At 39.4% G+C, this 24,571-nt stretch overlaps 1 protein-coding gene and 1 long non-coding RNA gene across 6 annotated transcripts in view; one reads left to right on the top strand and one right to left on the bottom strand.

The window, feature by feature from the left end:
• LOC103278564 (RNA-directed DNA polymerase from mobile element jockey) overlaps positions 1-24,571 on the top strand; it is a 406,813-nt gene that overhangs the window by 336,256 nt on the left and 45,986 nt on the right. For 2 of the 5 annotated variants that reach the window (XR_010006102.1, XR_010006103.1), the window contains 2 exons: positions 19,246-20,493; positions 23,194-23,255. This is a non-coding gene — a long non-coding RNA (RNA-directed DNA polymerase from mobile element jockey). Of the gene's footprint in view, positions 1-1,771; positions 1,980-19,245; positions 20,494-23,193; positions 23,336-24,571 lie in introns of those variants that run through there. The other 3 variants (XR_010006105.1, XR_010006101.1, XR_010006104.1) reach the window with 3 other exon arrangements.
• On the bottom strand, positions 78-8,428 carry prl (prolactin). Its single transcript, XM_008108796.3, has 5 exons — positions 8,348-8,428; positions 6,736-6,917; positions 5,378-5,485; positions 1,742-1,921; positions 78-536 (listed from the first exon to the last, which is right to left on the bottom strand). Exons 1-5 carry the CDS (start codon positions 8,385-8,387, stop codon positions 345-347), a joined length of 702 nt encoding a protein of 233 aa, XP_008107003.2. The 5' UTR covers positions 8,388-8,428; the 3' UTR covers positions 78-344.

Genomic DNA, 24,571 nt, shown 5'->3' with positions numbered 1-24,571 from the left:
GTTAAGTTGATAACCAAAAGAGCAAACATTCTAAAGATTTTAAACCAATCCCAATTTTGCACAAACACATTTGAATGTATTCAGACATTTTTCTTAGTTTTTATTGCTTAATTTGAATATTGCTGTGACACTAGTTATAGAGGCACTAAACTAAGGGAGAAGCATAATTGATACTACAGTGATTTTTGGCATCCAAAAGACAAAAATAGTATGATATGGTTGTAAATCATGAACTACAGGATGATATTTCCATCAAGTATATTCTGAACATTGATAAATGACAAAGTGAAAAGCAGGTTATTTAGTCTGGTGTCGTCATTTCAATGAGGTGAGATCAGAACTACTTAACAGTTGCTATCATGGATGAGACGGCATTTCAAGAGTTTCAGGTAGTTGTCAATTTTGTTGGAGTCCCTACGCAAACAATGTAGCAGGTTGTAGAAAGCAAAGAGACGGGAATCCTCATCAGCCAGCTGGAGGGATGGGAGCCCTGGCCACCGAGAATACACTTCATTGCCTAAATCACTTGGATGAACCTATGGAAGAGCAGAAAAAGATGTTAATTTAGCAGATTTAACAGTCCCTGGAGCATGTCTATCCAAGCTCTGTAATATTAGCACTGAAGATTAATCAAGTAGCTTGAAACATGAGAGAATCCTGGCTTAGAGGGTTTTTTTTCCAGAACACCAAAAAAAGTAATTGAGAAAAAACATGCAAATTGAGAAGGAGAACATCATATTTGCACTTCCTAATAATGAAAGCTTTCAGATGGAGAAAGTAGGTTGAACAATCTTGTACTTCAAGAGCTTGAATTAATTTTCACCCTGATTATTACTCAATTACATTGCATTTCTAATGAGGAAAGTGCTATCAAATTATTTTTATATATAGAAAGAGAATGTCTTGCTATTAGGTTACATTATGAAACAGAACTCCCGTGGGTGAAATGGAACTGCTCATGTATCAGAGTGGAATTTTTTGATACAAAATGTGTGCGGCACTTAAGCTTGAACTTCTTCATCCACTCTTCTCCAAAACATACCTGGCTTGTTCTAAAAAGTCTTTCCCCCTTCAAACAGCTTCTATATTAATACTAAGGTGCATAGCTGTCTTGAAAGCTGTAACTTAGATTGTGCTTAGATTGTAGCCAATATTGGCTGTAAGAAACAGCGGAGAACCTTTTTTTTCTTGTCTCTGCGATCATCTGGGACCAGCATTTCTCAATGGAAGAGTTGATGGATGTTTTAGTCAATACCTTCGGAAGGTCCCAAACTGTGGAAATCTGATCCATTCACCTTATATTATCTGTTTACAAAGTCAATTTAACTATAAATCACTGGCAGATTATTTAGAAACCATATTATACTTAGTGGGATATTATTATGAATAAACATCCACACAATGATCAGACTGCTGTCATACCTACATTCCTTCATTTTCAAATGTTCTCTTTCCCCATTATTTTGAAGAACATTGAGACAATAGCACAAAGTACAGTTGAGAACCAATGCTTCTAATACCTGCATGAAGTAACATTTTGGATACGTTATCTTAAAACAGGTCTACCAAATCTGTGACATGTAATCAGAAAGGCAGACAACTGGATGTCTATGATATAGCTATACATGAATAAAAAGGCTTTCCTCATAAGCAAAAGGCAAAGTTTTATCCAAAGTTATATATATGTCAATTCGGAAGAGCACTATACAGCAAGAAGCATTTTGGGAATCTTGGTACTCACTCGTCCAACTATTCTCTCCATTCCCTCCAGAAGCCGTTTGTTCTGTGCCTCAATCTCCACAGCCTTCCAGAGAATGGTATCAGGAGCTTCCTTGATTCTTCGTACCTCAGAGGCCAGATGGAGCAGAGGGTCATTCCAGGAGCGGAGTACACTCAGCACCAGATTTAGCAAGTCCTCGTGCTGCTCATTCACACAAGATAATGCTGTTAAATGCTGCCACATAAACTTTATACTGGAAGTAAGTAGCACAATCTGATGGACACTGTTGTAATTATTTTTTCCTACAGTCTTGAATCCATTTATTTATCAGATAGAACTTGAGGCTGTTTTGAAACTAGCCAACCAGAGATTCAAAAGTATTTTTTTAATAAATACATTTCATAAATGTCCTTTTCCTAGAACTAGGAGATGGTATTTTATGGTACTGGTAAAAAGAAACCACCATGTTTAGCCCAGTTGAACAGAGTACTCTTTAATCTGATGATCAGTCAGAGCATTAATGAAACGTAAATAAAAGAAAAGAAACATGGGATCTGGAAAATATTTAAACACATAATGGAAGATGCAATCTGTGGTAGGCCACTTAATACTTCATCCAGAGCATTTCTAATGTCTACATATAGTACGGCAAACATGCCCAGGCACGGGTCTGATTTGCCTTTGAAGTGTTTTGCTTCTGGGGAGATATCTTTTCTTTTGAAACTTTGCCACTGCTTGGGGTGAACAGGAAGATCAAAGGGCTTTTTGCTTTCCTGAGATCCTCCTAGCCATTTTCCTGCCCTTGAGACCTCTCTAATGTTGACACCAACTCTTTTTCACTTTGCTTAGTGTGGCAAAATACACCTACCCTGCAGCACAACCTTTCCCTGCTTCTTATACTGCAAGAGCTGCAGTGCTATTAAGACCAAATGCTCAAATACCACTTTTCTAGCCAAAACAAATAGAGAGAGGACTGCATCCCATGTTTTGATTTCTGAAAAGTCTGATTATTTAGTGGAGCAGTAGCACTCAAAATGAAATCCCTTTTGCCAAGGAGTCAATAAGAATTTGAGCACTTGAATATTTTAAAATACTTTCAAAATATTTCCCAAGACTTTTAATTTCTTCTACAACTATGGGTACTAGGAATATATTTTAAAATTAGATTCATTCAGTAAATTAAAGTAAATGTCAGTAATATATTCAACATGTCAAAAGCTGGCACATTGAGTTATATGACACAACATACAGTGTAGACAGGGTTCTAGCTTTGTTCCTTTCAATTCCATCTTGCTAGATACCGTGTTTCCCCGAAAATAAGACAGTGTCTTATATTAATTTTTGCTCCCAAAGATGCTCTAGGTCTTATTTTCAGGGGATGTTTTATTTTTCCATGAAGAAGAATTCACATTTATTGTTGAACAAAAAATGAACATTTATTATAAACTGGACAGTAGTTGTCATCACAAACCAGCATAACCAGACAAACTGTGAATCCTATCAAGAATGTCTTGTTATTACCATTATTTCCATGTACAACACTCTATGGTACGTACATTTGCCGATCTGCTCTGGTGTTCTGTTTGGCTGGCATGCTTCCAAACAAAAACTTTGCTAGGTCTTACTTTCGGGGGAGGCCTTATATTTAGCAATTCAGCAAAACCTCTACTTCCCCATTCCGGCACATTCTGTACTGGGTTTTATGAATTAGTCTCCTGTTTTAATATTGTATGCTTCATGTCGATTTTATCGATTGTTTTACTGATAATTGAGGTTTTATTGGTATAATTGTTTTATTGTTGTATCATTGATATTTGATTGTTTTATCGGGCTAGGCCCCATGTAAGTCGCCCCAAGTCCCTTCGGGGAGATGGGGGGGGGGTATAAAAATAAAGTTATTATTATTATTATTATTATTATTATTATTATTATTATTATTATTATTATTATTATATTACTAGGTCTTATTTTCTGGGGATGTCTTATTTTAGGGGAAACAGGGTAGGACATCCCCTTCAGGACCAACACAAGAACGATAAAGAGAAAGCTATTATCACCACTTCTGTAATTGGAATAGCGTTGATTTCATCAGTCCTGCACTGGCCATTCTTGGTTTTTGTATTTTAAAAGATCCTTATTTTAATATGTGCATAAATGATTGTTACATGTTCCAAAGAGACCTTCCTGTTAGGAAAATCTTTGATTCTCCTGTTTATTTATGAGTACTTGAATCTGACATAATTTCCCCAGAGCTATCTTAGCAGGAGGTTTCCTGCTGGGGAGAACCATTAGAGTCAAGCAGGCAAGTCACTGCTGTTTCTGTAGAAGGTTTGCTACCACAAAAGTAATGACTAGATGTTACAAAAACATGGATATCTAAAAATATATTTTCTATTCTACTTGCTCCCTGAAATTTGATTCATTCAACCCTAGCAGTGTGATAGAACCAAAGAAGTTAGAATTGCAATTAGTATGTATGAGGTTACACATGGAACAGGGCCATTTCTAAAAAAAATGTTTGCCCTTCCAATAATTAATAATTATGGTATTAGTGGACACGGGGGTGTATATGAGCCCAAGATCCTATTTGGACCATGGTTTGTAAACCACCAGATTCATCTTAAATTGATTTCATGCCTCCCAGTCAATCTGGGATCTCAGTTTCATTGAAGGAGAACTAGCAAAGAGAACTAAGGATGGAAGAGTCCTGCCTTGCATTATTTCAACATCTCTTCTCCAATCTCTGTAGTTGGAGAGCCCCAATAAAATCATTTACTGTGAGCAGAAGCTGTAGTTGTCAGTCACAAAACTATACCCTTTCTTTCCTCTTCTTCCTGCCATCTTACGTAGATAATACAGAGAAATTGGGGAGAAAATGATCAGCTTCTGTGACAATCTCTGTGTTCCTCTAAATCCTAATGACTTATAAAGTTTATACTCATATTTGTTCCACTTTGGAGGAGACTTGTTTTGCTTCGGCTATCCCTTAAACCTCTCTGGGTAAGCCTGATATGGTTCACAATTTCAGTGACTCTAAAACAAAACCCTACTATGCTACCATGGCCTGGAATCTGAGGTTTCTAAATAAATAAATGAATATCTTGCCATTGTCTCCTTAGGAAACTTACTCATATAAGTCAGAGTTGGCTTTCTCCAGATCTATTTTACCTTGCCCTTCTGCCTCCTTTGTTCCCCTCTCTTCTTTTTTCTTGTTTTCAATCACTAGAAAGCATTGGCAGCATTGGGTTGTGTGTTTTTTCGGCTGCATGGCCATGTTCCAGAAGTATTCTCTCCTGATGTTTAGCCCACATCTATGGCAGGCATCCTCACAACCACTGAGGGTGCCTGCCATAGATGTGGGCAAAATGTCAGGAGAGAATACTTCTGAAACATGGCCATACAGCCCGAAAAAAACACAACAACCCAGTGATTCCGGCCATGAAAGCCTTCGACAACACATTGGTGGCATTCTTTGCTATAAACCTTTTATATGCAGCATCTTCTAAATTGTAGCGGTTTCCCTAAATTGCCTGTTACCATTAGGAGCCTGTCTTTCTGCCTTTTTATTTTTAGAATGATATGTTTAAGTATTCTTGTCTGCAGTCTGCTCATGCACTTCTGGTTCGTTTTCTCTTTATATAAATGGGCACAACTTACATGAATCTGTTGGGCTTGCTCCTTGTCTTCAGGAGTAGTGAGGGAAGAAGTATGGCAGCTGTTAACAGCCTTTGCAATAAACCCCCGTCCTTGAGTGTAACGTTCATCCTGAAGATAAGCAAAGATTATCTTTACTGCAGTTGGTAACTTCCATAGAAGAAAGGAAACACTGTTAACTCACATTTTCTTTCCATGTTTTAGTTGTGCAAAATGTATCAGCTTTGTATCAGCTTTATTATATGCATTTCTAGGACTGAGTCAAACATAATTTCCTTTAAACTGTACTGGGGTGAAAATCACTTTTGGGGATCAGGTTTCTGCATAATCTTCTTATAAATGGGATCTGGCTTGTTTTGCAAAGTGGTTCACAGTCTGTGACCCCAGTAAATAGTCTAATATGAACATTTTTCTCTGCCAAACTTCAAAGTGACTCCATAGCATGCACTTTTTAAATAAGCTATTTTTCTCCTATAAAGCAGTCTGTTCAGATTGCTCTTTGCTGCTTGGTTCTGCTCCTTTTTAACTTGCTACTTTAAAAGGCTACTATATATTCCTTCTGTGTTTTCCTTCACACCACTCCATCTGTCACTGTTGTGATTCCTAAGGGGAGACTTCTGTGAGACAAACCTTCAGTACTCTTGGACTATTAATGAGACCTAACAATCTGCTCTTCTCTCCTATCCTAAACTTGTGCCTTAAAAATCATGTACTTAATGTCTCCATACTATGATATGAAGTGTGATTGTTTTGCTGCTGAGAAGTATGTACAATTCATCTGGTGTTCTGAAGGTCATTATTTTGTTCCCAACCTAAAACTGAATACCTTGCTGAACATTAATTCTACCAATCCTCACATATTACAAGATATAGCTGTCATGTCAATATTAAATACTGGTTTTTTTTAAAAAAAATTAAAGGTTGCTAATTAAGATATAAGGAATTTTAGTGAAATATTCTATTTGATGATGGCTACATAAGTAAAGTAAGGCACAAAAGACAGCTAATCCTATGCAGTTGAACTTTTGATACCATTCAGATAATAACGGTGATAAGAAGGAAAACAACAAATCAACAACATGGCACTTGTGCTGTTTCCTGTACTGAAATTGAAACAGAAATAATAAATTAGATCTTTGCTGTAGCTACCAATGAGAATGATATATATAATTTGCTCAAATATATATTTCTATTATAAAGGATACATGTGACCTTCCAGATATTGTTGGACTGCATCAGCCGCTGCCAGAATAGCCAGTGGTGAGGCTAATGGGATTTGCAGTCTAACACCATGCTTTCTTGTTTCAGTTTAGAATATATTATATTAAAAGTTACATTCTGTGAAAGGCTTGAGTACTTACAAATTCATTAAATATTTCTGCAGAAAGGGAGTGGATGTAGTGTGAGAGTTTGACAGCACGGTCAAAAAGATCCCCAAGGGACACCTGGCAATTATCAGACTCATTGGGACAAATAGGTGAAGAAGTAACACATTTCCTTGACAAGAACATGTTAGTCATCAGCAAGATAGTCAGCAAGGCACCTGTTCAGGTATAAAAAAAATAAATTGAACAGGTATCTGGAAAACAAATCAATTCAAGAGAAGAGCAAACAGTATTCTCTGTTTTTCTACTTCTTACTTTAATACTTGATTAGATTACATTGAACTACTATATGTGAGAAAACCAACTCTTTCACTGTGTAAATATAGATATTTAATTGTATTTGCATAAATGTTAGGAGTGTGCAAAAATAGGTTGAGTCCTTTCCCTCTCTGTCTTCTCCCAGAGGCGACTTAATTCTCTACAAACATATGGCATTTAAATTAAAACTGAAGGAAGGTGGTTAGGTCACTCTCAAGATGTTGATTGTCTTGGGATTCTGTCTGCAAGTTTTCCGCAGCTGGGCTATTTAAACTCTTCTGCATGTGTAAGTCTTAAGTGCTTACATTTTAAAAAGTGTGCTGTGATTCCTTCAAGGGGGCTTCTGATTGTGTCAAGTGTGCAGTGCTGCAAAAACGTCTCATACTTTAAAATTAGCACTTGATAATTCTGTACCCACGTGTAAATTGGCCCATTAAGTTCGGCCATATTAGAAAAATGCAAAAATAACTGACCAATAAGATACATATATTAGTTGGACATATTTGTTTTATCTTTGATTGAATGATAAATCAATCATGCACAAGGAATAGTTTCGTTTAGATGTAATAGCCAGGGTGCTATTATTATTGGGGATGCTACATCCTATGGACAGAGCACATGCTTTACATGCTTTACATGAACTAAGTCCAGATTCAATCTCATGCAACCCAAGTTAGAAGCATCAGGTAGAGATGATGAGAAAGCTTCCAACTGCAGTCTTTCTGAACAGCCATACTCTATCCAAGCAGATAAAACTGATTTAAGAGACAAGTAGTTCTTCATAGCTGCTAATGCTCTGAACCAAAGTAGCACAACAAGACACAAAATCAGCTTGATTACTTTTTTCATTGTCATTATTTTAGAAGGACGTCTATCAGTGTTTTGGCAATATTTCTACTTAACGTGTGTTTTTTTTTTCAGGAATATAAGTTATTCCTCTGCATTTTCTGCTAGAGGCACAGGATCCCTGTGAAAGTTTTAAAAAACCCACAAATTTAAAAAATTGCCATTTTTTTCCTGAACGAACATTTCTCTAAAAGTTTCTCTACAATCCAGCAAGACTCTGTGATCAGCTTCTCCTAGAATCTGATCATAGAATCTCATTGTTCTTACTAGGTCCTCCAGCAGGACTGGAGGGAATTAACCATAGAGTCACACTGGAGGGCCTAGAGATTTCTAGAAAGAATATTTAAAATCAAATCTGTGAATAATCAAATTTGCAAAAGTCAAAACCGCAAGGGTGAAGAAATGACTGTACATCTCTTGCAAAGTAGAATAAAACTTTATGAGATTTAGTTATTTTAAATTCTCTGAATTTTAAGAGACATACCTTTCAATGAAGCCTTCTTGTCTGCCATGGTAGAAAACATCTTTCCTGACTTGCTTTATTAAACAAAAGATTGAAGTTTTCCTTCTTTGCACCTTAGGTTCCATCTTTATATACAATTCAGTGCACATTTTGCATAAATGTAGCAGATTTAGGCAGGTTTGGGTCACTTCGCCTATTGCTGATTAACGTTCATAATTACAAACATCACCCTGTTGCACACATAATGTGTAGCACCAATATTTATGAAAGAGCCTTGAAAATTAAATGAATAAGGAATCATTTAAATGAATGGGTTTCCCCCCATCAGATAATATGATGAATATTCCCAATGGAACTGACGTACACATGGAACCCCTGTCTTAATTATTTTGCAACTGTTTGGACAGCAGAAGCACTGAAGATGAACAGGTCAAAAGGTGCAAATATTGGACGAAATCTGAAAAAGGAAAATGATAGATCTGTGATGGAAATGTGAACAAACAAGGGCATATTGGCCAACAAGAAAATTGCTGTAATAGTTGTTGTTTGCTTTCAAATAATTTCTGGCATATGGCAACTTTAAGGTACACAAGACTTTTTGGACATGATTTGTTCAGAGGAGAATTTGTCATTGTCTTCTTCTGAAACTGAGTGCAGATCTGTACTGAACACCAAATCCAAGGGCAATCTAGCATAGTATATGCTGGATCAGTTCTGGCATGGGTCACACAGGGACTCCCCCAGCCACTGCAGACATAGAAGGGAGTCCTGACCACCCAATGACAATGAACATGGTTCGATGCTACTGAATTGTCATCTTAGCTGTCCCCTCCCACCCTCTATGTTGTGTCTGCCTCTAACCACGACAAGGGTCCTACAAGTTAGCCATAGCCTGCGGTGACATCAGATGAAGTGAGGTAGTGGGGAGGGGAAGATGAGATGTTCTCCTTTCTCTCTCCCCTCCCTTTCCAGAGCACCCCACTTCCCTTGGCAACAGCAGACAGGTAGGACCTGTGTCATGGCCAGAGACTCCCACAACACAGTGATGGCCAACAGTATCTCCTTGGCCTGCTTAAGCTCGGGAAACAAGGGATGTCAGTGGGAACAGTTATGGCCAACTGCTCCGATACACCTGATGTTAGGGATAGTCCAAATCCTGGACCAGATTTTGGAGTATCTGCTGACTTTGGTTGGCATTAAGGCTGTGCCACACATTACCCCATATCAGTTCTGTTCGGTGTTTAGCAGCCATGGAACAGATCCAGCCCCACACCGACCTAAAATTGTCCCCCAGTGAATCTGTGGTTGAGCAAGGATTTGATTCCTGGTCTCCAGAGTGCTACTGCAACATACACACATGCGCGCACACAAAACACACCAGGCTGACTCTCAAAATATGAGAAACAAGACAGAACCAGTAACCCATTAAAGCTGACATGAATCCCTTACTATTTTATGTTATGTTGTGAAACAAATGACTATGGATCATGTCTTCCCATACATGCCTGCTTATAGATCAAGACCAGTGATGGGGACCTCCTCTGTGTCCCACTAGTGAGGTCAATACACTATGTCAGACATGGGAGAGGTCCTTCTCAGCTGTGGCACCCCAATTATGCCATGCTCCCTCCCTGGGGGTCTGACTGATATGGACACCATATCACTTTGACACCAAGCTAAAACCTGGCTGTTCACCAGTTTCTTTACACTTCATTAATTCAATCCAGATTGTTATTGTTTTAAACTCATTATATTCTTTAATATGCTTTTTGATTATTTAACCAATCTTACTGTATTTAGTCTATTTTACCTGTTTTAATATTATTTTAAGTTACCCTGGGCAATCTTGATATACTACAGAATATGAATATTTTCATTAATAAATAAATTATTGAAGGTGGGCATTTTCCAGGAGAGCTGCAATACAACCCTCTCCCCGCCATCTATCCTGGAAACTATATTCTGCCTCACTACATCCAAATGTCACCTTGTCTGTCTTCTGAGAAATCTGTATAAAGACCAAGTAGCCACAGTAAGAACAGACCACAGAACAACAGACTGGTTCAAGATTGGGAAAGGAGTATGGCATGGCTGTATACTTTCACCCTGCCTATTCAACTTGTATGCAGAACACATCATGCGACGTGCGGGGCTTGAGGAATCCAAGGCTGGAGTTAAAATTTCTGGAAGAAACATTAACAACCTTAGATATGCAGATGATACCACTCTGATGGCTGAAAGTGAGGAAGAGCTGAGGAGCCTTATCACCAAGGTGAAAGAAGAAAGTGCAAAAGCTGGGCTGCAGTTAAAGATCAAGAAAACCAAGATCATGGCAACTACACCTATTGACAACTGGCAAATAGAGGGAGAAAATGGGGAGGCAGTGACAAACTTTATATTTCTAGGCACGAAGATCACTGCAGATGCAGACTGCAGCCAGGAAATCATAAGACGTTTACTTCTTGGGAGGAGAGCAATGGCCAACCTTGATAAAATAGTGAAGAGCAGAGACATCATACTGGCAAAGAAAGTCCGCATAGTGAAAGCAATGGCATTCCCCATAGTAACATATGGATGTGAGAGCTGGACCATAAGGAAGGCTGAGCAAAGGAAGATAGATGCTTTTGAACTCTGGTGCTGGAGGAAAATCCTGAGAGTGCCTTGGACCACAAGAAGATCCAACCAGTCCATCCTCCAGGAAATAATGCCCGGCTGCTCACTGGAGGAAAGGATATTAGAGGAAAAGTTGAAGTATTTTGGCCACATCATGAGAAGACAGGAAAGCTTGGAAAAGATCATGATGCTGGGGAAAATGGAAGGAAAAAGGAAGAGAAACCAACCAAGGGCAAGATGGATGGATGGTATCCTTGAAGTGACTGGCTTAACCTTGAATGAACTGAGGGGCGGCAACAGCCGACAGGAAGCTCTGGCATGGACTAGTCCATGAGGTCACGAAGAGTGGGAAGCGACTGAACAAATAAACAACAACAACATCCAAATGTTGTTTCTGCAGTGTCTTGATTTTGCCATGTTAAAAAATCCATTTTAACAAAAAGGGATGGGTATTTTAAGTTGATTTTACTAACACCACTAAAATATTTACCATTGGAGAAGGATCTATGTTTTTGAATAGATATAAACAAGGTGTACTGAAGCATATGCTTTGTTTTTAAGGAGGATCATTCTTCACAGAACTTTTGGGGACTGTGATCCTCTGAAAACAGGCCGTACAGTCCTTCCACACATATATTTTGCATATGTGACAAAATATGATGGTAACTACACCATGGTAGGTTCAATTGCAAAGATAGGAGGTTCTGATAGTGATTCAAATACAGCCAGAGAGGATCCATGTGTTGCCCAACCTGATGGATATGTTAGTAGTGAGACTATGTTATATTGTTAAATGAAGAACTTCCCCAGTTCCTACTGTACAGCTACAGGTGACTACAGTGTATATTTTGTGTGCATATCTAAATTAGCTGATCTTATCAAGAAAAGAAATACAAGAACTATTTTAAACTATTTTTTAACAATTGACATGCAGACAACAAAGCATGTTCTTCATTTCTATATAACTGAAATCATTTTGAAAACTGCTACCACAAATATAACTATGTCTATAATAAACTTCTGAAAGTTCATTGGTTTACATACTGTGTCAAGAAGGCTAACCTCCCCCATAGTTTTAAAAATGCAAAATAGTTCAATGAAGAACAGGAACTAATCTTAAAAATCCTGCATGTAATCTATAGAAATATAAGTAGACTTTGAACTGGTATATAATAGATAATAGAGTTTTGCCCTGCTTTTATCTAAAGTAGCTCCAGCTGTGCCATGTCTACTTCTTCCATTCTAATTGCTTGCTATAATCTCTGAGATTTGGAGCTTTCATAAAAAATGAATAAAGGAAACCATAGCTTGATTTCGTGGGAGCCTGTTGGTAAATAATGCAAGTGGCTCTTTCTTCCCTTGTCCTGATAAAAGATCTTGACATTTTAAAAGACTTTTTAAAATGATTGTAACTGAATGGACAGACAAAGAATAAACAAATACTGAGTTGCTCTACACACAAGTCAGTGTTATAACATAGATAAAAGCATGGAAGGGTGGAGATATACCCACTCTTTCTCTCCCTTCCTTCCTTCCTTCCTTCCTTCCTTCCTTCCTTCCTTCCTTCCTTCCTTCCTTCCTTCCTTCCTTCCTTCCTTCCTTCCTTCCTGTTGAAAATTATTGTGAAAAACTATGTGGGAATGTAACTGTTCTGTGTAATACACTGCAGACAAGTAATTATCTTGTCTTTTCTTGACTCTTTGGAAACATAAATTGGAAGCTGTGGTCAAGCATCCAGTGGTCTGTTGTGATTGTGCATGAAGCTGTTTTGCATACATGCAATTCTGCAGCCTGCAGTAGATTCTACCTTTGAAATCTACGGAAGAGCAGTTGTTCCTCATTCCTAAACAAAAAGAAAAGGGTTTGCTCATGTTAACCAATCAATAAGTAGAATGGCAGAATTAACTATGAATGCTGATTGGCTGAGAACCCAAATCAGTTCTTGATCTGAAGATGACATTGGGAGATATCCACCCACAAAAAAAGAACTTCCAAGATAATAAAGATCTTTGGTTACATATAACTTAGGAAGAGGCAACACTTAGCCTACTTGGCAAAGCAAATGCACCCCTACTTTTCCCTTTCCTTTTAAGATTGACCATCGATTAAAGAAGAAGATATTAATGATAGGACTATTCAGCATGTATCTTCACTTCTAATTCCTTTTCCATTTTGGGGGCACCACTGGAGCACCAGTTCTCTGTGGGGTTTTTTCTACTTCTTTTTTAGTATTGTCAAAATAAAACTATCTATCTGAGACCAAGAAATGTCTGGTTACTTTGCTGGCCGTGTCTCTAAAGTTTCACCTTTTAATAATAATAATAATAATAATAATAATAATAATAATAATAATAATAAGAACTTTATTTATACCCCGCCACCATCTCCCCGTGGGGACTCGGGGCGGCTCACAACGTTACAAAAGTAACAGCGCAAATACATTAAACAATATACACAGTTTAAAACACAAGAAGATGATAAAACAGAAGTTAAAACAAAGGTTTATATAACAGTAATAATATCAAACAACCACCAATGCAAATCCGTCAACTTCAAAGGTGGGGGACTATAGCAGCAATATAAGATAAGAGATTGGGGAGACTCTATGATTTTGATACCAATAAAACTGATGGAAACAAATAGCATTACAAGCATGATTCCCACATCATTTGCCCACATCTGACAAAATTTGTCCTCTCCAGGAATTTCTGACCATATAGTTGTGCTGGAGGATCTAGTGCTATTTTAAAAAGGGGGCATCTCTAGGCATTTCCGAGGTCTTCTGATGTAACTCTTTGATATTCTTCTGCAAAAAAAATCTTCATTCAATAGAGTATGTTATTATTTGCAATTTTCATTTAACTGCAGATACGGGACTCATACTGTATAAGAATTAGAATAAAAATAAAATTCTAAGTTCCAGTAGACCACTAAATGTTTCTCATCATCATGCTTTGAATTCAATTTCCTGCTTCTTGGCAGGGTGTTGGACTGGATGCCCCATGAGGTCTCTTCCAACTCTACTATGATTCTATGATTCTATGATCCACAGTCTCCCTTCCTTCTAACAAATTGATGAGATAGGTAGTGATGGTTCAAGCTTTCTCTCATACAAAACTGATTGGATGGAAGGTTTCTATCTTCCAATTTTTATTTTATAGTGTTTCTGATTTATGAATTAACTTCATTGATGCAGTATGTTGTTTTCTGCTCTTTGTTTATTGTTATATTGTTATATTAAAAATATGGTTTCTTTCTTAGCCTTTCTCTGCCTTGAACTCCTCAAAGGAAGTGATTTTAAATTAATCAATGTGTAATGTTAAAAGCAATAATTACTGCACTGTCCCACAGAGTCAGTCCTCAAAATTGTGTGGTTCCTTACACCTATGCCCTCCACATATGTGAGAATATAGCCCCCATTATACACAGCCATCCATTTTAGCAGACTCTCAGTTTTTTTGTCTAAGTCAACGTTCCCACATTTACACTTAAAGAGAGAGAGAAACGAGTCTACAATGTCCTTTTACCAAAACCATGACCCAGTACTGCTACTCTCTTAAAGGTCAATTATATTAAAGGGATTGTTGTTTAATAGTTTTGAATTTAAAAATGCATTAAATAGTGGATGTCATCATCTCCAGCTACTGCTGTAATGAATGTATTTGCATCTGATCAGGCCCGTAGCCAGGATTTTGATTTGGGGGGGGGGGGGGGGCTGAGTCTGAGTGAGAGAGGATCTACCCTAGGAAACCTTTTGTATCATCCCAATACTCCCATGCATATGGGATATATTGAGCATGGTGATCAGATCATGATATGAATAAACATAACAGTTTAAATAATAAATGTAAGGCCTTCTCATGGACCACCCTGATAATTTTTGGGGAGGGGAGCTCAAGCCCCTCAAGCGCTCCCCCCCCCCCCCCCGGCTACATGCCTTCATCTGATCAAACCATGGGTTGTTACCTTTGCAATATGCTTAATGTAGTCTGAATTTCCTTTGCTGAGAACTGGTAAAGACAGGCTTGTAATGTTACAAATGGTATCGTAGAGGAAATGCAATACCACTGACAGTATTATCCCCAATAAAAAGTAGAAATCTTATCAACAGTTGTGGAGTAAGCTTACTGGTGGGAGTAGGAGAAGATGAATTTGGTATCTCCTTTAAAAATCAGGAGGTTGTCTGGAATTGATTTTTTCCCCAAGCCTCCTATATCCCCAAGGATCATCCTCACTACCATTTCAGACCATAACAAAAATCTCAGTCCATTAAGTGTTTCATACTTTTAAAACCCTGTTTAATCCCCCTTCCTTATCTCTTTTCCACTGTTAACAGATGAACCATCATACATGTATAAAATGTCTTTTTTTACAAAGCTCACTGAACATGTGTGCTTTCCCTTTCCATAAACAGCTCTTTGCAAAACTCATTTTTGAGTTTTGTATGAATTCTATTTGCTATTCACCAACAACTGTGTTCAGCCAAGAGATTGTTCTTCTCACAGAAATAGCATAAGAATCATTGGATCTTATTCCTAATAAACAAAGTTATCCCATTAGACTACAGTTCTAATTCAAAAGTAGCATTTTCTAGCTCTGCTAGAAAAAAGAGGAGGTGGGTCTAATCAGACAGTGTGCTGGCCAAACATGAGGATACAGGAGATTCATGGTGCTCTGCTACTATACTGCTCCTTAACCAGGGAGAAAGGATGACTCTAATGCAGTGGTTCTGAACCTGTGGGTCCCCAGGTGTTTTGGCCTACATCTCCAGAAATCCCAGTCAGTTTACCATCTGTTAGGATTTCTGGTAGTTGAAGGCCAAAACATCTGAGGACCCACAGGTTGAGAACTACTGCTCTAATGTTTCCAGTGCCAGGGCATTTACTATGCTAGCTCTCCAGGTGGCATAGATTTGCAGATATGCACTTGCAGATTGTTGGTCATCTCACTCACAAGCACATATCACCACTATCACCATAACCTTTTTGTCCCACTGCTTTTGGGGCAACTACACCAGTGGATTTTTCTGTTACTGTTCCTCCTACCCCAGCTTTGCTAGAAAGACCTGTTCCAATATACCCATCCAATAAGCATTCCTCAACAAGGTTTCCATGAAGAACAGGGTTGCTCCCCTAGAAAATGAGATGTATTCACTTTCATGTTTTAAATAAATGGATTTTTTCAATTGCTAGCAAAATGAATTGGCAATATCCAATGATGTAATGTTGATTGCAAGAGAACCTTCTCCTTGGTTGTACCTACGCGGAACAGCTTCTGTATCACCTGAAAACTACCTCTGGAAGTTTTCCCAGTTCTCCCATGATGGTCCTGAGAAGTGCATGTGGAGCAGAAATTGCCAATTCCTGATTCAGCTGGGTTCTGATTTTCTGCCAGCAGAAGCCACTGTTATATTTTGCTGAATGCAACTGAAGTGGGGAAACAGCTTTAATGTTCAGGGTAATGTGTTTGTAGGAAGCATTCGGAGAAGCATTCCTTCTGTGTAACAGAGGAATGGAGATGCTTGTATTATGAACACTTCTCTATATACTCATGTTTAAGTCTAGAAAGTCTAGTCAAAAAGTCAACTCCAAAAACCTCAACTTATGAATAGGTCAGCGTGAACACTGTACCTTAATTCCATCCTCTGAATGGGATGGGAAAAGGCAGCCAAAGGCCCTTCCAGATAGGCCCTATATCCCAGGATCCGATCCCAGGTTTTCTACTTTAAACTGTATTATATGAGTCCACACTGCCAGATAATCTGGAATAAACAGAAAACTTGGGGTCAGATCCTGGGATATAGGTCCCGTCTGGAAGGGCCCCTAGCCTGTCACAAGATAACCTAAAAGAAGCACTGATCCTCTTTTCTATCTCTGCAATGGTGCCACATCTGACCTCTTTGAATGCCTGGATGGGGAAATTGTGGTGGATAGGGACAGCTGGCCTCCTGAGTTGGAATTGGTGCTTTCCTTTCCCCAAGGAATAACCCTTGACTTATCCATAACTTATCAAATCCATAACTTGACTTCTCAAAATCCATATATTTGTTCCCAAAACCTGCCTCTGGGTTTTGCCCAAAATGTTAATAATTTATTTGTTTGACCAGTCATATGACCATTTAAAAGTGCAACATAAATAAAAACAAGGCAAAAAGGATGGGAGGACAGCAGCTGACCTTCTGTTTGCTGTCAGAATCTTATTTTCCTGATTCTTCTTTCAGGAAATGTGCTCTTTTCTTGATAGCTTTCAGGCATACTCTGATTATGGTGGATCTTTCTTGTCCTTGCAAGAGGACTGTCAGAAGATCATTTCTGTTGGGGGACCTAAAATTATATAGTAATGGATGTAAATATCTGTGTTGAAGTTCAGCATATGCTGGGCAGTCAATCAAAAATGTTTGATATCTTCCACTATTTGTTCTCCCCAGACACAAAATCTCTCATTTCTTGGGATGTTACAGTAGCGACCAGTTTGCATCATAATACCGAGTTGTTCAAACCTGGCCCTGGTATATATTCTTCTTAAGGGTAACGGAACCAGAATAGTCAAATAGTGTTCTAAATGAATATTCATTTTGTGGGAGGCTAAAAACTTTGTGGCAGAAGACCTACCTATACTTGCTAGGTCCAATTGAGCGTAGATATCATGAGTGTGTTGCCCTAGGTCCTAGATCATTCAAAAATTGTAAAGGAAGGCCAATTTTAGCCATCTCATTGTTTAAGGCCACTACCCATGATGACTTGTGGGCACGCTGGTCTTGATCCTTAAACTTAGGCGAGGAAGTCTACTGGAATTCATCCGATTTACCTTTGACCAGTAATTGAATTGTCTCATTAAAATTTGAGCTTTTACTGGCCATCAGCATTGTTCTGGAATGTCCCAAGAGAATGTGAAGCTGCTTAACTTGGAAGGCTTCGATCTTGGCCAAATTGGTGTGCCCCCAAATTTCGGCCCCAAATATGAGTGTTGGCATTATTTTTTTTCTTAAAGACTTCCAGGGCAGGTCTGATTGTGTCTGGGTATCTATGATGGTACAGCTTGTAAATGGAACCTGCTGCTTTTGTTGCTCTTTGAGTAATATGGTTAGCCCAAGCACCAGATGATAAAAACGTAATGCCTAGATATTTGTAGCTATTAGTTTGTTCCAAGTGTACACCATTTAAGGTCCAATTGTACCGCTTCCTGTTTTTTCCAAAGACTATAATTTTGGATTTATCCTTGTTCATAATGAGGGAATTTAGCTCACAATACAAATTGAATTTTGCCAGAGATCTTCTCAGTCCTACTGGAGACATTGCCATGATCACCATATCATCAGCATAAAGTAAGATGTTGATAGTTCTGGTCAGAACTTTAGGGCTATGTAGATTGTCAGAGGATAATGTTTTCACGATGTCATTTATATAGAAATTAAAGAGAAAGGGGCTAATATGCACCCTTGTCTCACACCAGTTGACATTTTGATTTCATTGCTCTACTGGATCCAAGTCTGACTTTTAGTACTGTATAGTCCAAAATGTTAAAACTGTACAGGGGGCTTACTGCTCCTCGAGGTTTCCAGGATATGCACTTCACCTACCTCTCCACTCCTTTTAATGAGAAAAAAGAGGGCATTAAAGGCAGCAGAAACAGCTTTGAAGGAGCTTTATTTTGCCCCAAAGTTGCAGTAATAATTCTTTTGCAGAATAAACCAAATACTTTGTAGAATGTATAGAATAGTATATGAAAATGCAACATGAGAATATGTGCACAATGGAAACATATATGTCGTTGACCTGCATACCAGGGTACTCCTAAGATAGAGAGATTTTTGCCAAGCAGGTACCATTTTCTTGCTGACCATCATTGATGCTATGCCATTTGCCCAGACGTTAGCTGACATCATCAGGCTAAGAATAAGCTTTTCAGACAATTACCTTCCCCTAAGCACTTGCTGGAAATGTAAAATTTGCAAATTCTGCCAGTTTTTTGGTGACTCCTGTAAAAATGGAAGCTGTGTAATCCTTTGTGTAGAAAACCTCTATGGGTATATGTAGGGCAGGTGTTTTCCATGTAACAAAACTTTTTATTTTCTCTCACCAATTGTGAAGACATTGAGAAAGCATCCCAGCCCATGATAGAGTTATAGAGACAGAAAAAAGTATGATGTAAGCACCTGCATGTTTGAATTGTCAAATCCAAGAGAGAATTAGGTGCAGATCCAATCAGTGGATTTCGACTAGCTTTACTCTCTGTTAGATTATGGCAACTGAGCACAAACAGAGTCTTTCTGCTCCCTGTTATTTCTATTTCTTTTCTTTCAACAGGAATTGCCTTCTGGAGGCTGAGCCAAGAGAAAGAGAGGATGCACTGAGAGGCCCAGAATGACTGAACTTTTCTTACCACTGTGTTGAGCTCTGAGGCAGGCCCTGTGTTTAAAAATAGTCCTACAGTCCTCCTTCCTGTGTAGCTCTTTTCACAGCAATTTGTTCTGAAGGATGAAGTCATGCTTGGAGCTTGCTGGTGACTAAATGGGTTGTTTCCAGAAGTGTGCGGAGAAGCTCACATACTGCAAGCTAAAAAAGAGATAGTTAAGAGTTTGCCAGTAATCTACCCAAAGAGGAAACAAATGGAAGAAGGAATAAATAAATAAATCTGTCTTAAAAATGTAAAACATGAAAGGATGATGTATGGGTTCCTTGATTTATGAAGCCATCTGGAGAACTGGCATTTGCACAGCTTGGTATTTGACAGCTCATGATTTGAGGGTGGGTTTTTTTTTTTTTCAAATCCTGAATTTTGTAAATGCATTGATCTTTCTCGGCTTTTTCTGTATCTTGTAATAGGGGTTTTAAATGGGCACAGAGAAACATTGAGCCTTTTAATATTTGGTAGATATTTCAGGGGATCCACTTCTTACGACTATCTTCTCTGCATTTAATTCATTAGGAGCACTGTTTAATTTTTGTTGTGTTTTGACAGTTGAGTGACCTTTGACTTCCTCATTCAAGAAAATTGTTTAGGCTGACAGAGGCTGAAAAGAGCTTTCAGGTTCGTGGCCCTTTTGAAACAAGCCGACCCTCCGTTTCTACAAACCCAAGTCCAGACGAAGCAATTGCTTTTAATCTATATATTGCTCTGGTGAACAAGACAGATCAAAGCCCCCTCTTAAACATGTTTGAAAAATGCACATCCGCATTGCGGTGGGGGAAAAGGGGGAGGCTGTATGGAAATCAATAATATCTCATTCAAGCAGACTCTATGACTTTGACTTCAAAGTGACTTCAATGTGTGTTCTCAATTTCAAAAGAAAATGAGGGCTGGCAAAGGGGGGGGGTGCGGCAAGGAAGAGGTGCATGTTTTCTCTTCTATTAATTCTGTGCATAAGCCAGCTGAGTTCTAGAAGGTTCCATCACTGTTTGGCGAAAGAGAGCCTGCTGTGCCACATTTGTTAACTGCCTGCACCTGTGACCACCACCAAAGACAAGGCAAAGCTGGAGGAGGTGCACAACAACTTACCACTTCCCTGCTTTTGGAATGCAAATGATTCACACTTTTATGAGAAAATTGGGGAGGTAAGCACATAAAAGGCAGTGAGCCTGGAAAAGTAACTTGAGCTGTTTTGCTGCTTGAAGCCTTACAAAAAAGAAAATCTGCTTCCCATCCCATCAGAACACTTAAACAGAGACAGCGCCTTCCACCATAATATACACTTACGATTTGTGTTATGTTTTAATATCTTTATTTACCGAATTTGACTGTATTTATTGAATTCACATGACAGACTGCTTCATATTGCAGATTTCGGTGTAGAAGCAAATAAATATGAAATGGTACATTGAAACACACATGAATAAAAACAGCGACTGGGATTTCTTAATCAAGAGGTTCTTCTTTGAAAAATGACCAAAAGCAGAAAAAATCTAGGCATAGGTCTGGCTGCAGTTGGAATGGCATTCCACAGAATGGGAATCAATTCACTAAAGCAGGGGTCCCCAAACTAAGGCTTGTGGGTCGGATACGGCCCTCCAAGGTAATTTACCTGCCCCCTGCCCTAAACATTAGACATAGGGTCATCCTAAGGCTGAAACGACTTCAAGGCACACAACAAAAACAACAATCCTAATTAACTTGACAATCTCATCAACCAAAAGCAGACTCATACTTCCCATTGAAATACTGGTATGTTTATGTTGGTTAAAATTATTCTTCATTTTAAATATTGTATTCTTTCATGGGTTTTTTGCACTTCAAATAAGGTATGTGCAGTCTGCATACGAATTCATTCATGTTCCAAGCCTATAATTCCATGGCAGTTAAAGTGGAATTTTATTTATTTATCGCGTCAGAAATGAACCAAGGGTTCAGTTGTAATGTATTTTAAAACTCAAAGTTTAAAAATTGGCATTATACTAAATGTCCTTTGACCAGTAGCTGGCTACTTGGAGTGTCTTTGGTGTTGCTGTAAGAAGGTCCTCTGTTGTGCATGTGGCAGGGTTCAGGCTGCATTGTAATAGGCATGTTGTGGACTCCACTTTGTGGCCCCATTTCTAAGATTGGTTTTCCATCTCGTGGTCCCAGAACACAGTCTGTTCAGTTCCTTCCAAGTCACCCAGTCTTCTGTGCCCAGGAGGGAGTCTCTCATTTGGCATCAGCCATGGCTTCAGGTTCGGGTTTTATCCTGCCACTTTTGGACTCTTGCTTTCTTGATTTTAAGCATTAGCATGCTGGCTGGTAGCCGAACAGGGGATGGGCTGGAGATGTCACTGCCTTGGTCTGTTCATTATTGGCTGCTACTTACCAGTGAATGTCAGGTGGTGCAATGTCGGCCAAACAGTATAATTTGTCCAGTGGTGTGGGGCGTAGACGTCCTGTGATAATACAACATGTCTCATTAAGAGCCACATCCACTGTTTTAATTTGGTGAGATGTGTTCCACACTGGGCATGCATATTAAGCAACAGAGTCACAAAGCGCAAAGACAGATGTCTTCACTGTGTCAGGTTGTGATCCCAGCGACTTGTAGCATTCAACCAAAGTGGAATTAAAGTGCTTTAACTGTGCAATGTGAATGCACCCTTCACTTTGAATGTAGACCAATGGTTCCCAAACCATTGAGGTGGGTGGGGCCAGGACACAGAGGACGGGGCTAGAGGAGTGGGCGGGGCCTCTTTCCAAGTGCCAGACAGGGCTGAACCTCTATACCCCACCCCGTGTTCTAACAAGTGCCTCAGGGGAGGTATGCAGAGGCTCAGCCCTGTCTCGTGCTCTTGGGAAGAGGCCCCGCCCCTAGCCCTACCCTTTAGTCCTAAAAGGCCTCAGGAGAGGTATAGAGGCTCAGCCCTGTCTCAGGCTCTTGGAAGGAGGCCCTGCCCCCTTCCCTAGCTCTGCCCTCTCTGTTCCAACAAGCGCCTCAGGAGAGGTATAGAGGCTCAGCCTACTCCTCTATCTCCGCACCCTGTGTCCTAACAGGTGCCTCAGGTGCTCAGCCCTGTTTCTGGCACTTGGGAAGAGGCCCCGCCCCTCCCCTGGCCCCGCCCCATCTCCTAATAGGTTCCATCACCGCCCTCCTGGATCGCTGCAGCACCCACCAGGGGGCGGTAGCAGCCACTTTGGGAATCACTGATGTAGACCTATTCAAAGATTGAAATTGGCTTTTGAAAAGCTTTTGAAAAGCTTCAAAAGACAACCCAAAGCTGTCATTGAGGGATGGGGATTAGGGATAGTTTTACTGATGTATAGAGAGATGTGACACTCGCACACTATTAAATTGATATGTACTGAGAGCAGTATTGTTAACCTGCTGATCCCCCTTCTCAAGAGTAGAGAATAGAGATCTGTAGGCATTGATCAGGTCCCCTAAACTAATGTGTTGTCTCAGGTATGAGAGGAGAGTGTTATTTTTTGTAAAATATTGAAGTGTCTTTTGTCAGTCCAGTCATATCTAGACGAGCATGACAGAGTCTTGGCCTTTACTACATCAAAATATGGTAGGCTAACCCCAACCGAGACACCTTAATAGAACAAAATCCCCACAATTGGGGGGGGGGGGGCAAGAACATACTTGGCTTGGGGTTTTAAAAAAACAATAATCACATTTAATCCACATTGGAGACTGAGATCAGAGGTCTGGATGCTGAGGGAGCACAGCCCCACATGTAAATTGCTGTCAGGTCTGCTGAAAAGGGAAAGAAACTGTAAATAACTGAATGTATATCCCTCTCCTCTGCTTTATATGTACTAAATAAGCTCTTTTCCGATTCAATCTCCTCCAGGTGGGCAGGTTAATGGAAGCCGGCCATGGAAGCAGTTCTCGCCCAGCTGCTGGAGCTATCAAGTGAGCACTACCGGCATAGGAACCCCCCTTGGCTTACAAGCTGAGCTTTGCAAGATGCACACAAAGGAAACCTATCCCAAGTGGATCATTTTAAAAGTCTGCAATGAAATAAAACCCAAGGCTTATTTGCTGCTTTATTTTATTCCTGAAATGGTTGGTCACATAAGAAGGACCCAAGGCTAAAGCTAGGCTATGAAATACTGCTCATATTATGTACAACATATCATGCTGTACCTTGAATTTCTTGTCACCCCACCTTTTTCACACCAGACTCAAAAAGTGGCAGCTGCATGCTCAAGTTCTGTATTAGGAACAGATGTGATTTAATAGTCTGAGCACTTGTGGACAGTGGCTAGCATCTTGTCCATAAAATACGATAGCTCAAACCCATTGTGACTCTTTTTTTGGTGGGGCGGGGGGGGGGGGGGACATTTGAGAGATCTGTTCTATACAGTAACCAAAATCCTCCCCAGCCCAAACTGACATTGTAATCAGTGTAGTCCCCTTCTGTGTGTTGGGGACTGGCGGCAGGAGAGATGCATGGGGACACGTTCAGCTATTTTCATATAACTGGAGGTGATTGCAGGGATGTTACCTGGATAGCTTGGATCCAGACTGAAAGACGGTGTGTGATCCTATCTGCATTTTTAAGATCATCAGGCTTTCTCTCGGTTTCATCCTGGTCATGGGCATATGTGGTGAGGACATATGAGGGTCTCTTATCAGTGGCTGATTCCAGGTTGTTGAATTCACTCCGATAGGAAGCTTGTTTGTCCCCCTGCTCTCCTTCTTTCCTTCCATTAGTGGGAAAAGAGCATTTAAGTGATGTGGGCCTTTGCTTTATAATTGGCATGACAAATAGGATTTTTAATGGTGTTGTGTTATATTGTATTTGATTTAACTTGTATATTTAATTGAAATGTTGTTTTACTGGTTTTGTACACATACTTTTTAAGTCATACCCTGTTTTTAATTGTTTGTATATTGCTTTGGATCTTATACAAAGAGGAAGGAAGGTTATTCAGTCAATCTGCAGTGACCTCCCAAGGTTCTCTGGAGGTGCCTGTCACAATGCATCCACATACAGGAAAATAGCTGGACGCATCTCTCCGTTATCAGCAGCATAGAAATGACTTGGGATTGGGAATGCAGGAGAGGTTTCTTTGGGTAGCATTGAGAGATGCAGCTACATGATAGACATACATATCCTGATGCAGGATCTCAAATAATATATTCTGTTAATGCAACTGTCAAAGATTGAGCAGGGAAACCTATATGACATTATCTGGTCAAATTTTCAATTGGATTATAATGGG

Source organism: Anolis carolinensis, chromosome 4, assembly GCF_035594765.1.
Source record: "Anolis carolinensis isolate JA03-04 chromosome 4, rAnoCar3.1.pri, whole genome shotgun sequence".
NCBI lineage: Eukaryota > Metazoa > Chordata > Lepidosauria > Squamata > Dactyloidae > Anolis > Anolis carolinensis.
This window is presented reverse-complemented; position numbering and strand designations above follow the sequence as displayed.